The following is a 14,685-nucleotide window of genomic DNA, read 5'->3' as shown; positions in this document are numbered from 1 at the left end:
ACAGAGATTCCCCTCAGCAGCTCAGCTCCAAAGGGCTGCTTTAATTAGTGTTTGTTTTGAAACAGGCCTGAGCATGAGCCCACACGCGTTTGTTACAGTTTCCCGAGGCAGGCCGGTGAGTTCAGGTTATTAACAGGGATTATTTACTGCCCATGATTATTCCTGGCTCTGGATGATGGGATCTCATGGCCATGGAAGGGATTTGGTTTGTCTGGACAGGTTTCTCTGTTCCAGAGCAGCTCCAGAAGGCAAAGGCTATGATCCAGAGGAGGTTTCCCAAATGTTCTGTGTGTCTCTCCCAGGTCAGGATCACAGTGATGACCTGCAATGATTGACTCCCTGTTTATAATCCCTGTCCTTTCACTTTCCTGGGGTCAGGTCATGGCAGATTTATTCCAATTTCCTTGCAAAACAACATTTGGGGAAGTGCAAGAAAGGAGGATCCTGTAAATGCTGATGTGCTGGGAGTTTCTGGGCTCCTCTGTCTCACTGGGTTCACAAGGGGGGTTTTCTCTGTGTGAGAATATCTGACACTGCAAAAGCATTGATTTGATACAGGAAAAAACAGCAAATTGAGTGAAATGGGGCATTAAAGGTGACTTTACACCATCAGCCTTCAGGCTGGAGGAGCCTCCCAGCAGCAGGAGCAGAAGTGCTGATGGATAATTCACTGGGAAAGTGGGAACAGCAACTGAGAGAGCTCTGAAACTTCCTGGTGCCATTTCAACTGTACAGGACTTTGGCACACGTTTTAAACCCAACATAAAAATACACAAAAGAATGGAAACAGCATCAGTCAGCTTGGTTTTGGTCAGAAGATGTTACCAGACCTTCCTGGCTGACTTTAATATTGCCCCTTAAAAGTGTTGGGGCCTTCCAGTACCTGAAAGGAGCTACAAGGGAGATGGAGAGAGACAATTTGCAAAGGCCTGGAGTGACAGAACTGCTGCTGACAAAATGTTTCTTTAATAAAAACACCCCTACCCACGATATAAAAATAATCAGAAGCCCTCAAACCCAAATTTTCCTGGGAAAAAAATTGAACCACACTAAAGCAAATACTCGTCTTTTATTCCTATAGGTAAGGTCAGCCCAGCAATGCATTAAAAGGTGACCAATTCTTGATGTATCCAGAAAAATATCTGGAGGCTAATTAAAAAGAAATTCTTTGGGATTAATTATTGAGAATAAATCCCAAATCAGTTAAAAACAAGTAACAGAACTCGTTCTTAACTACAGCAAGATGGGGAAGTTAAAACTGGAAAAGTTGCACAACCAAATAAACTGAATTTTGTCCAAATTCACTGTATTAAATTACAGTCAGCTGGTAATGATTGTGAGCCAGTGAGGTCTGGTGTATACAGGGGATATAGAAATCTCCTCCAAATATGAAACAAATTAGTAATAATTGGCCTCTAAACAAGCACTTGATGTATGAAAAAGGAAAATGCAAACCTCAGGATCCTTTTTTAGAGCCACTGCCTGAACCAAGCCTCCTTTCCAGTTCCACAGGGTCCAAGTCAGCTGTGACAAAAGTGTGATGCAAACCACCTTGGGAAGCCTCCCAGAGTGTCCTGGTTCCTGAAGGGGAGAGAGGCTCTGTGAGCTGGAGCTGACACCAGCACTGTCCTCTTCGGGGCTGCAGCAAATTATTGTGGGATGAGAGGAAAAAAAAATATTGTAAAGGACAAAACCTCCCTGCACCACATTCTTAATTAAATTAGAATTAACTTAATTAACCAGAATACACAGAATCATGCAATGGTTTGGGTTGGAAAGGACCTTAAAGCCCATCCAGCCCCACCCCTGCCATGGCAGGGACATGTCCCACTGTCCCAAGTCACTCCAAGCCCCAGTGTCCAACCTGGTCTTGGGCACTGCCAGGGATCTGCTCTGGGCACCCTGTGCCAGCCCTGCCCACCCTGCCAGGGAACAATTCCTGCCCAAATCCCACCCAGCCCTGCCCTGTGTCCATGGGAAGCCATTCCCTGTGTCCTGTCCCTCCATCCCTTGTCAATAGACCCCCTCCATCCTTCTTGCAGCCCCTTCAGATGAGGCCACAGTGAGGTCACCCCCAAGCTCCTCCAGGCTGAGCAATCCCAATTGTCCAGCCTTCCCTCCCAGCAGAGCTGCTCCATCCCTCTGATCATCCTGGGGACTCCCTCCATCCCCTCAGGTCAGGTCATTCACTTCAGCTCCTTTGGTTCAGCTCTGACACACTGCACAGCTCCATTTCACTCTCACCAAAGAGCCAGAAGCCACCTTGGCTCCTGGAGGATGCATTTCCAGCCTTTAAGGGTCCCAAACCCTCAGAGTTTAAAATAAATACATTTCCTAAAAGTTATGGAAGCACAAAACCTTGTGCTTGTACACATTCACAAACATCCCCCAGCCTTGATCTGGAGCTTTTGTTTTTCCCAAGTCAAAATTGTTTTGTAAATTCAGATCAGCAAATTACAGCAGCACGGAGAGTAGGAAACTGCCCCGGGATTGTCCCTGCTTTGTCACAGGAGTTCAGTGCCCTTGTCACACTGACTCTGGGTCACTCACAGCCGCCTGGTCACCCTCGGGAGGAAGGAAACTGCCTTCTCACTGGGACAGCAGGAAAAGGAGGAGAACTCCGGGGGAAAGGAAGTGCAGCCAAAGTCAGGGATGGGGGCAGCGTCCCGGGGCTCCGCTCTGAGCCTGGCAGGCTTTTGGTGACAAAGCCGCATTTAGAGGCTTTTACCTCTTTTTTTAAAAAAAACCACTTCGGCAATCAAAGGCACCGAAGCTGTGAGTGTGGGTTTAACTCCTTCCCTGAGCGGGACAAGCCGCTCCCATCGCAGCCCACCCTGCCCGACATCCTGCAGCGGAGCTTTCCCCCGCTCCACCTCGCTGCTCGCCTTTCCATGGATCCGCGCTTCCTGCGCTCCCACGGCATCCTCGGCGCTCATCCCACAGCCGGCCGCTGCTGGCAGGGCAGGGAGGGGACACGGGGCACGGCTGTGACACTGCCCAGGGCGCTCAGCCTGCGGGATGCAGTTTGAAGGGGACACCAGCGTTGTCACCGCAGCGAGGACAAACGAGGAGATGTCCGTTTCTTCCAGAAAAGATATTGGGAGACAAAGGAAAAACATGATCCTCCAGCTAACCTTGACAGCAGGTTATGCAAGGACGCCTTCCACTAGTGCAGGTTGCTCCAAGCCCCCTCCAGCCTGGCCTGTGTGAAGCTGTAAATATTAAAACTGTTAATTACAGAATCTATTTCAGGAGGGAAAATCATCATCAACAAATACAGGAAAATTAGCTGGTTTCTATAAAAAAAATGTGCTAAAGAATGATATTATGTTTTTACTGTAATAATTCGTTCCCTCACTTAGGAAAGCCTCAGAAATACTGAATTTCCAGCTCTGTGAAAAACCGTTCCAGTAATAAAGAGAGACTTAAAGCTCCACAGGAGACAGTTTGAGTACTTAAGCAGAGTTTTGATTTCGTTTTGATTTACTTCTCTGAGGTCTCAGCCCAGAAACCTGCCCCAATGCTCATGCAGAGCACAAAAATAGATTCCCAGCTGCACATACAAACCCCTGTCTGCTCAGATGGTAATAGAGCAGGTCATTAAAAATCAGCTTTTTTAACACAGGAAGTGCTGCAGCCTTCTACATTTTACCACATTGAGTCTCTCCAAAAGAGATGCTTTGCAGGAGGAGCAAGGCAACAAGCCCACTTGTATCCCAAACATCATTTTAAGGGAATCTGGCTGCATGCTCTGTTGATTTTCTTCATGTTACCAAGACATGACTATACTGGTTCCAAAAACTTCCCTAAGTGAGATTTACTCCAGAGATGAAAGCTTCTTGCGCATTACATTTGGAATATTTCAGCTGTGTCCCAGGCAAAGCGTGTCACGGTCTGAGCGAGGAGCTTTGGGAGGTGTTGAGTTGTGGTAAGGCTGAGAAGGAGCTAACTGCATTTTTCCAAGCATTACCTGTGTTTGCTGGGATCTGTGTCAGGATTACACATCTGGCTGGAGCTGCAGGCTCCCTGCAGACCAGTCCTGTCACCCTCAGTGTCGCTGGCTCCTCTCAGAAGCCCTGGTCCTGCTCAAGTTCCAGCATCTTCCAAGTCCCCCTGGCCCCCAGCCCTCCTCGAGTACCCCCAAGTCTTCCTCAGCTCCTCTCAGAACCCCTGGCTTCTCTTAGGACCCTGGCTCCCCTCAAATCCCTCTGACTCCCCCAGAACCCCTGGTCCCCCCTCAAGCTCCTCTGGCTCCTCTTAAAACCCCTGGTCCCTCTGAAGCCCTCCCTGGTGCCCTCCAAATCCTCATTCCCCCTCCAAATCCTCCCGGTTCCTCTCAGAACCCCTGGTCCCCATCGAGGGCCCAGGCTGCCCTCGGTACCTGACACCCCTCAAACCCCCTGGATCCTCTCATAAACCTCAAACTGCCCAAAATCCGCTGGTTCTCCTCAGTATCTGACACCCCTCAAATCCCCCTGGATCCTCTCATAAACCTCAAACCACCTCAAATCCCCCTTGGTTCTCCTCAGTACCTGACACCCATCAAACCCCCTGGATCCTCTCATAAACTTCTAACCACCTCAAACCTCCCTGGTTCCCCTCAGTATCTGACACCCTTCAAAACTTCCCGGTTCCCCTCAGTACGTGACACCCCTCAAACCCCCTGGATCCTCTCATAAACCTCCAACCTCCCTGGATCCCCTCAGCACCTGACACCCTTCAAATCCTCCTGGATCCTCTCATAAACCTCAAACTGCCCCAAATCCGCTGGTTCCCCTCAGTATCTGACACCCTTCAAATCCTCCTGGATCCTCTCATAAACCTCTAACTGCCTCAAACCCTCCTGGCTGCCCCCAGAAGCCTCAGATCCCCTCAAACCTCCCTGGTTCCCCCTCAGCACCTGACACCCTTCAAACCCCCGGTTCCCCTCAGCACCCGACACCCCTCAAATCCCCCTGGATCCTCTCATAAACCTCCAACCTCCCTGGATCCCCTCAGCACCCGACAGCCCTCAAAGCCCCGGTTCCCCTCAGCACCCGACACCCCTCAGAGCCCCGGTTCCCCTCAGCACCCGACACCCCTCAGAGCCCCGGTTCCCCCCAATCCCCGGTCCCTCTCGCTGTCCCCCGGGCTGCCCCGAGGCGCCGGCGGCGGAGGCCGCGGTGGGAGGGCCGGGGGCCGGGCAGTGTCCGCGGGCGGGCGGGCGCCGCTATTTGTAGGGCAGCGGGGCCGAGCCTCGCTCAGAGCCGCCGCTGCCCGCACCATGCCGGGGCTCCGCCGCTCTGCGCCCGCCTCGCTGCTGCTCGTCGCGCTGCTGTGTGCCCGCGGCGGCCTCGCGGCGCCGGGCGCCGGGCGGGAGCTGGAGGCCGGCAGCCGCTCGGCCGCGGCCGCGGCGCGGGTGGCTCTGCACTACCGCAACTTCCAGGAGGGCTCCCTGCGCGGGCTCAGGGGGCTCGGCCGGCTCCGCAAGGCCACGCTGAAGGTGAGCGGGGGTGAAGGGGCGCTGGGGAAGCGCGAATAATGGGAATTATTACGTCGCGGTTGTTATGTACAAGTGAGTTTAGCGCGTTCCCACGCAGGGAATCGGGAGTCTTCGCGCGTCCCTCAAGAGTCGCTGTCCCATCTTTGGGGACACCCGGGGACAGCAGGCACCGCTGTCCCCTCTCTCCTTGAGGACACCCGGGGACAGCAGGCACCGCTGTCCCATCCCCGGGGACACCCGGGGACAGCAGGCACCGCTGTCCCATCCCCGGGGACACCCGGGGACAGCAGGCACCGCTGTCCCATCCCCGGGGACACACGGGGACAGCAGGCACCGCTGTCCCATCCCCGGGGACACCCGTGTCTCCTCGGGGACCGCTGTCCCATCCCCGGGGACACCCGGGTCTCCTCGGGGACCGCTGTCCCCCGTGGCACTCCTGGCTCTCAGGAGCTGCTGTCCCGCAGTCCCTCCCTCGTGCCGCGAGCCTCAGCTAAAGGCGATGCAGTTCGCACCAGAAAATGTACCTTAATCTTCCAAAAATCACATGGAATGGAGGTGACAGAACGGGACAGGAGTCCCAAAGAGGAGCAGCTGCGGGGACAGAGCCTTCCCTTCCTGGGGTGCTCGAGGTGGTGCTCGGGGTACAGCCCTTCTCCTCCTCCAGGTTTGGGTTTTTGGGGTTTTTTTTTAACAGCTTATTCAGTTTCTGAAAGTACAGGATCAGACATAAACTTGTGGGGAATGTTTGTCCTGTGCTGTAGATCCTGGAAGGAATGCATCACCTTCCTGGAGAGCCGAGGGATGGGATTTAAATCCAGCCCTGTGTTCCTGCTGCTGGGCAGCTCCTGAGAGCAAGGGCTGGTGGTTCTGGGTTCCCAGAAAAATAAATTCTGGATCCTGGATTCTGCTGGGCAGCTCCTGAGAGCAAAGGCTGCTTGTTCTGGGTTCCCAGAAAAACAAATTCTGGATTCTGCTGGGCAGCTCCTGTTGAGCAAGGGCTGGTGGTTCTGGGTTCCCAGAAAAATAAATTCTGGATCCTGGATTCTGCTGGGCAGCTCCTGAGAGCAAAGGCTGCTTCTTCTGGGTTCCCAGAAAAACAAATTCTGGATTCTACTGGGCAGCTCCTGAGAGCAAGGGTTGGTGGTTCTGGGTTCCCAGTCTGAGGTGCCAAAGGCAGCACTGAGTTCCACTGGATCCTTTCCAGGATCTTCTGGAGATCTTCCACCTCTCATCCTGTGCAGCTCCTAAAACTGAGTGAGAGGGTGTAGTGTTAAATCTCCCCTTTCAAAAAAAGTATTCCAAACCAAGGAGAAATATCTTGGATGCATTAATTAATGCAGCCATTGTGTCACAGAGAGCATTGGGTGCTGAGCATGGGAGTGCTCCCGGGATATTTCATTTTTCCCTTAAATTTCCTTTCCTGAAATTGCTACAAACACCTATGACAAGAATTCTCTGTGTTCTTTTATACTCTCCAAAAGTACACGCGCTCCTTCTGTATTTCCTGGGCACTTTGCATATGTCTACATATAAATATTTCCATATATAAACACCTGTGCCTGGCTGGAGAATAAGTGACTATTTGTGAGGAGGGAAAGGGGTTTTTCCACCCTCTGTCAGCCACCTGCCTCCTGATACAGGAAGGAAAATAATTGGCTCTTTATAGAGAAGTGAAATTGCTCTTTATTTCCTCAGTGCTGGGGGCTGTGGGAGCTCACTGGAACCACTGTCTGCAGATTATTTCCCTTTTTTATTTTCTTTAATTTTTTTTTTTTTTTGCACATTCTGTGAAAACAAGAGGAGAAGTGCACTGAAAGTGGGCACTTCCTTTTTTCCTGTCCTCCCCTGGAAAAAAATGAAAAGAATTTCCTGGAAGGAATTTGCTGTATTAGATGAAGGCAAGAGGCAGAAATGTTGGGATTGGGGTGGGTGTTTTTTTTTAGGTTTGTCTGGTTTTTAATTATTTTTGAAAGTGGGCTAATTTCCTGTTGGTTACTCTATAACTGGATCTCATAAAATCAGGATAATTAGTGGAATTTAATAATGAGCATTGTAATTTAATATTACCTTTACTAGCCCACGAGCTGGTGAAACTGATAATTGGAAACAGGACTGGGAGCTCTCTTAGATGGGAAAGATCTTTCAAGTTGTCCTGCACTTTAAAATACATTTTTGATAATGAAGCATTAGTTTGTGTCAGCAGAATTTAAAGGGAAGCTTTTGGGAGCAGTTTCCCATCCCAAGCTGTCCTGGAAATCCTAATTTAGGAGCAGGGAGGTGAAGGGGAAAGGGAAAAGCCAGGTGCAACATTTGCTTAAATGAAATCACCTCGTGCAACATTTGCTTAAATTGGACTAAAAAAATCCAATTTTCAAATATCCAGGTGGATATTTCACCTGGGCACAAACAGGGCAACACCACAGCTCTGCTCCCTGATCTTAAAGTCAATTAAAAATGCTCCATTAATTTCCAACAGCCAGAGGTGGGGAAGACAGAATCCATGGCACAGCTCTGGCTCCTTTTTCCCAACCTCTCCCTGCTCAGTGATCCAGGGAAAAACTGATCCCAGGGGGGAAATCCTGCTGGGAAAACAGTGGGGGAGAGATGGGGAGTGCAAACTGAATGGAAACTGATTTAAACCTATTGGAAACTGATTTAAATCGATTGGAGACCGATTTAAATCAACTGGAAACCAATTCCTTGGGGTCCTGCAGTGAAGCTGTTCAGAAGTTGCTGTTGTGGCCTTCCCAGGACTAAAAAATCTGTCAGGAAAAAGTTGCAGTAATTTGCAGCTCAGAAGTAAAAGAATCCCGTGACCCAGATATTGAGTGGAAAAATGAATTACTCACTTGTTTTCTTCTCTTTTTGGACACTTTTATCTTTGGCTGCTTCCCTGGGGGTTGCCAGAGATCCCTGAGTTCTGCTCAGCTCACACTCTGGGGTTGGGTAAATGGCATTTTTGGGATGTGAGGGGGGAAAAAATACTGGAAATAAAAGTTTTCCTTTGGGACTACAAAGACTTTTGTACAATTATTTCATGCCAAATGGAGCTTCTCCCTGGTGAGCTCAGGAGGCCTCAGGTGTTCACACCAGACTAAATACTTGTTTTAGCTGTGGAGAATCACTTGAAAGCTGTCTAGGCAGCAGTAGTAGGGTGCTAGTACCTACTAGCAGCACTGTGGGGGAGCTGTTGGAAATCAGCAGGGAATCTCTGCTCCAAAACGCCCAGAAACACAGAATTCTGGGCTCCTTTAAAAGTCCTGCTGATTATTGCAGCTTCTCTCACCTGCAGGACTGATGATCTACAGGAGTAATCCCGGGTCACTGAAAAAATCCCCAAATTTAATCAGATGAGGGGTGTTGTACACCATGTAACAGCTAATGGGTGGCTTTACAACAGTTAGAATCTTACACTTAAATGTGGTGATTGCACGAGATGAGACCCTGCTGAACTTAATTTCATTGCAATCATTCCTTTGGTGATCCTGCATTTCAGAAAGTCAGTTTTCACCACTCTGCCCATGTCCCATTGTCACTTGGAGGACAATATTTGAGGGAATTCACAAAAAAAGGGCAGAAGGGGAGAATAAAGCAATTATCAAAAAGTCTGAGCTCATCCTCTTTGTTTCCTGCACCTCCTTCATGGTGAGATTTGGCTCCACACTGGACTTGCCTCATCCTAAAGCTCCAGGAGGGGATTTTATAAAAATTGAGTGACTCAAGCCATTTTTTTACCTGCATTTTCCAGCTCTGTGTAGGTACCACAGGGAGGTGCTGTGGGTATGAAACTCCACTCACCTTGTAGCAGGAATAATTTCCTGGGAAAAGTGTGCTGGGAACAGGAAGGCTCAGGGTTAGAGAAACAACACACAAAGGTTCACTTTGGGTCCTGCAAACAGCCAGAATTGTACTTAAACACCGAGGAAGACTAAAAATCAGTGATGTTGCACTCAAACCCAGGGAATTTCAGAAGGTACCTGCCCTCCTCAGAGCTCCTTGCAGCACGTGAGGCTTTAATTCCACTCATGGCTCCATCTTCTCTCTTCCAGAACATCCCAGAGTCTGGCCACAAGTATTACCTGCAGTTCAGCACTGAGGACTACAGGACTGGGGTGAGTTCCTGCTCTTCCTCCTCACCCTGGGCATTAAACCAGCTCCAAAACCAGGGACATTTGTGCCCTAAATGGATCTGCCACAAAGGAAGGACCTTTCTGCTCCTCCCTGCCTGTCGTTGCTCACCTGAGTGAGCAGCAGGCCTCAATCCCCAAGGGAATTCTTGCTCAGGTCACTGAGGCCACCAAAGGCCTGAGTGGACCTTGATTGACCCAGGGTTGGGGACAGGGTGACAGTGACAGTGTCACACAGTGTTCTCCTCCCCAGACTGGCAATCAGGAGCTGCCAGCTCCATGTTCTCTCCAGTTCCAGCCCCCTCCATCCCCTGTGTCCCAGCTGTCACTGCCCTCTTCCTTCACACACATTTTGTGGCATTCTGATGGTTTTCAGAACTTACTGTGAAGCCTCAGACTGTTTTTGTTTCGAGGCTGGCACAATGAAAATCCCTGTTATCAATTAATGTTGTTTCTTGAGCTCTCACAAACATATTTCCAAGATGACTTAGAGCAGTCATGTCCTGAAAGCAGAACAAGCATTAATTAAAACCTTCTGTTAAATCCCTTTAGCCTTGTGGTTTTAACCTCTTTCCTGGAAAAAAAAAAAATAAAATCCTTCTTGACACTTTGCTAACCCCTGAAGAGCTTCATACAAAGAGTGAGTTGTTGAAACTCTCCCTTTGACAGGAAGATGCTGGGAACTGCCTGGCTACAGTGCTGTACCCAAAGAAAAAGTCTCCTCCTGTTGTCAGCATCAAGTGCTCCAACACCAAAGACCAGAAGGAAATCCAGGAAGAGGACAACAGACTTTACCAAAGCATCAGGCACCAAACCAAACCAATAACTGGAAGCAACATTCCAGGTATATCCCTCCAAATATTGCCCTGTATTTAATTTTATCTCAAAGGACACATTGAAAAGGAGACACTGCTGGCAGCAGCACCCTGATCCTCAAAAACCGCCCCAGGGGTTTTGGGAGAACAAAGCCCCTCTGGATTTACCTGTGAGGGTGGCTGGGGTTTAACAGCAGCTCCACAGCACTTTTGCATCGAGTCAGTGCAGATTGTCCTCCAGGAATAAGGAGTGCCCAAACCCAGCTGTGGCTGGGAGGTCACTCAGGATGACCAACACAACTTTTCCATCCTGGAAAAATCCCATCTTTTCTCCCAGCTAGGTTAAAGACTCCCATTATTGCGGATTTCTGGGTTTCTCACCTCATCCCTCTCTTGGCAGTGTCAGCTCTGTCACACTTTATACCTCCCTGGAGCTGCAGCTTCAGCATCATCCCCCTCCCTCCTCCCTGTGACACATCAGAGGGAAGAGCTCCATCCAGGAATGCTGCTGTGCCAGGCAAAACTGCTCTGAGCGTCATCACTTTTCACACATTCAGCCAGAATTAATACTCTTTTCTGTTTCTCCTTGCCCTGCAGACAGCTATGGCAACATTGAGCCTGCCCTGGAGCCAGTGTGGGCCCTGGCTGTGGCTGGCAGCAGCTCCATCATGTGGGAGAAGTCCACTGAGACCTTGATGTACTCCCTGGCCCAAGTGAAGTCCGTGAGGCAGTGGGTGAGTGAGGAGGGCCAGGGGGAGCACAGAGCCCTGCTCTGAGGGGGATTCCCCAAATCCCAGGGCCTGCTCCTCACCAGCAGCTCCCTCTGCAGCAGCACTTTGTCCAGGTTTTGTGGGAAAATTGTCCTCAGCTGGATCTGCAGGTGCTGCAGTTCCTGAGCCCCACAGCAGAGCCCAGAGCCCTCTGCCCTGGCTGGGGAGCAGCTCCAGCCCCTGCAGAATCCAGGAGCACTTCCAGAGCCCTCTGCCCTGGCTGGGGAGCAGCTCCAGCCCCTGCAGAATCCAGGAGCACTTCCAGAGCCCTCTGCCCTGGCTGGGGAGCAGCTCCAGCCCCTGCAGAATCCAGGAGCACTTCCAGAGCCCTCAGCCCCCTGGGATCCAGAGCCAGGAGCCAGGTTTGGCTCCTCAGCTGGTTCATCCCTCTGAAGGACAGGTTCATACAATTCTCAGATTTAATTGATGTTTAAATTCAGTTGATTAGCACCTGGATTCAGGGCAGACAGGCTGCAGAACCACCCAGTTCTCAGTGCCTTCAAACATTCCATGCAGGAAATGCTCCTAATTCCATCCTTCCGTGATCAAACCCCATCTCAGCTCCAGCCAGCAGCCACAGAGCCCTGCTCACCTCCTTCCCTGAGCTCCAGGAAATCACAGCAGGCATTACATTTTAACAACATAAACTTGTGTTCATGACAATTCTTTTCTTTTTGACCCCTGCTCACCTCCTTCCCTGAGCTCCAGGAAATCAGAGCAGGCATTACATTTTAACAACATAAACTTGTGTTCATGACAATTCTTTTCTTTTTGACCCCTGCCCAGATCAGGAAAGATGATTTTACCGAGTTTGACTACACTGTGCTGCTGCATGAAATCCCAACCCAGGTAAGGAAGTGCATGTGAACAGCCCCTCCTGTCAGCAGGAGATGATAAAACCATCAGCCAAGATGATAAAACCTGTGTTTAAATCCCTCCTGCAGGAAATGATTTCCTGCCACATGCGCCTGATGTGGCTCCCTGGGCACCCTCTGAAGGTGAAACATTTCTGTGCCTCCAAGAGCCATGGTGAGGACGAGGGATCTGGGGCAGAGTCTGGATCAGCTGCTGCCCCTTCAGCTGAGAAAGGAGCAAATTTTTAAGTGAAATCCTCACTTTTGTGGATCTGGATCCGATCAATCAGCAAATGCTTGTGCTGACAGAGCTGGAGCTGGGATCATCCCTCCACGCCAGGCAGTGAATGGGAGCGGTTTCACTGATCTGTTCTGTGCCAAAATCAATTCCTGTCACTTCTTCAACTGCCACATTCAAGTTCTGCAGCTCTGCCTGAACCCTCTGCTACTCCATATATACACAGATGAACACACAGCGGTTGATTTGATGTCACTAATTAACTGTTACCTAAGAGTTTATAAACGAAATTAATATATTTGGATGAAGATCGTGAGCAAAGTGTTAATCTGTCACTAAGAGAGATTTGCCTGCTAATTTTTTGCCATGTTTTGGCCTAGAATCATGCTGATTTTTAACTCTGATCTCCAATAAACCAAATGCCATCACTCAGGGTCGAGGCTGGGTTTTCTTTCTCCTGCTGTAGAGCCCAAATTTTCACCTTCTCTGTTACCTGAAAGCCAAACACACCTGCAGAGCCTGGGGATGAATTCCAGCTTTGGGAAGAGCTCCTGTGTCATTTCTGCCACCACAAAGTCATGGCTTTGTCCTTGGCCACCAAATTCTCCAGCTGGGTTCCCACTGTCCCACCTCACTGGGATTGTGCCAAACTGTCCCAAACTCATCTTTTTTTTTCCCCCATGAGCCAGGTTTGTGGCAGGATAAATGAAATCCTCACCCAAGAACACCACGTTCCTGAGGAACAGAGGCTCTGGGGTGGCTGTTCTGTTTAATTTGGGGTGGTTTTCACAATCCTTGAGCTGGAATTGGGAACAACAATTCAAGGATTTCACACAACGGCTTTCTCTGGATGGTTTTAGGCTGGGTGATGTCAGCTTCCCAAATTCCAGCGTTTTACACAAGTAAATCTGATTTCCTGACTGAAGCTTTTTCCCTCAGCACCCAATAAACTCAGGGAAGCAGCATTCCACACCCTCCTGGTGTTTTCATTCCTGCTGAACGGGAGAACATTTCTCATCATCAGAAGTGCGAAATCAGGGAACAAAATTCCAACATTCCTTAAAGAAGCTGGGAAAAAAATGAATATTTTATGGAATGAAGCCAAGAAAATAGGATGGATTTGGCACTTTGGGGCTCTGCTTTTGTCTCCTCACCTTGTTTTGGCCACTGGCACCTCCCAGGCACCAGGGTGGTGGAACTGGCTGCTCACAAACCCACAGCACTTCAGGAACTCCAGAGGAACCTCTGGATAAGTAGCAAAGCTGTTGGAATTCTAAGGCAAAACATCTCCCTCAGCTGCTTTTAGGCCAAGGTTTCAGCCTAAAACCTCAAGTCATACAGCAAAATTCTTGGGGTTTGTTTCTTTTCCAGGTTTGTGGAGAACCAGCACGTCTGGCACAACTCAGCAGTCAGGAATTCACAGCACAACTGGTCTAGACAGAATACAGACCCCACAAATAAATATAAATATAAATATAAATATAAATATAAATATAAATATAAATATAAATATAAATCCCATCAATAGAAATAAACCCCAGAAATACAAATACAAACTCCAGAAATACAAATACAAATCCCAGAAATACAAATAAAATCACACTCACCTTGTTTCTTGTCCTGTGTTCACACTGCTTTTATCAGACACCTCCAAATTTTGGGAAGAGTGCTACATTTGCTTGTTTTAGAAAACTTCCAAATGTCTGAGAACCTGCAGGGCTTTTCTGGAAATGAATTCCAGCTGAGCATCCCCAAAAAGAAAGTCGTGGATGTGGGGGAATCATGGATTTATCCCATGGACACCTCACATCTCACCCTCAGCAGCTCCAGGCCCTGGCAGATCCTTTCCCAAGGTTTATATAAATCATTTTCCAGCCCTTCCATGAGGAGGAACAGCCCTGGCTGCTCCAGTTGTTCCTGTCTGGGAAGCAGCAGCCCCAGAGCTGTGCCAGGAATGTCACTGGGTTTGGACTGGAACTTCCCTCCCTGTTTACTGGAATCTGCAAAAACACTTTTCAGCTGAGGAGGGCAGGAAGGAGGAAAGAAAATTCAACGTGGACAGTCTGGGAATAATTTAAAATACAGAATGATGGGAGTATCTTCTCACCTAAACCTTTTGTGTTGTCTCTGCTTTGAGTCAGCAAAGCGATTCCTGAGCTGAACATCAGCTGCAACTCAGCCTCTGGATTGTGAGATTCTGGGAAAAGGGATCTTTGGTTTGGATTTCTAGCCCCCTCAGGATTGTGAGATTCTGGGAAAAGGGATCTTTGGTTTGGATTTCTAGCCCCCTCAGGATTGTGAGATTCTGGGAAAAGGGATCTTTGGTTTGGATTTCTAACCAAGAGCCAAAAGCCAAGCCCATACATGAATCCACACCCTGAGCCCATTAAGTCCACATT

At 49.3% G+C, this 14,685-nt stretch overlaps 1 protein-coding gene across 1 annotated transcript; it reads left to right on the top strand.

The window, feature by feature from the left end:
* The first annotated feature begins 5,257 nt into the window (after window positions 1–5,257).
* Window positions 5,258–12,714, top strand: LOC136365312 (ovocalyxin-32-like). The gene is made up of 6 exons (XM_066325659.1): window positions 5,258–5,482; window positions 9,532–9,594; window positions 10,279–10,453; window positions 11,022–11,158; window positions 11,981–12,043; window positions 12,139–12,714. Exons 1-6 carry the CDS (start codon window positions 5,264–5,266, stop codon window positions 12,295–12,297), a joined length of 816 nt encoding a protein of 271 aa, XP_066181756.1. The 5' UTR covers window positions 5,258–5,263; the 3' UTR covers window positions 12,298–12,714.
* Window positions 12,715–14,685: the final 1,971 nt, after the last annotated feature.

Source organism: Sylvia atricapilla, chromosome 10 (genome assembly GCF_009819655.1).
Source record: "Sylvia atricapilla isolate bSylAtr1 chromosome 10, bSylAtr1.pri, whole genome shotgun sequence".
In the NCBI taxonomy this organism is placed as follows: domain Eukaryota; kingdom Metazoa; phylum Chordata; class Aves; order Passeriformes; family Sylviidae; genus Sylvia; species Sylvia atricapilla.
The sequence above is the reverse complement of the archived record's forward strand: the minus strand, read 5'-3'. Positions and strand labels throughout refer to the sequence as shown.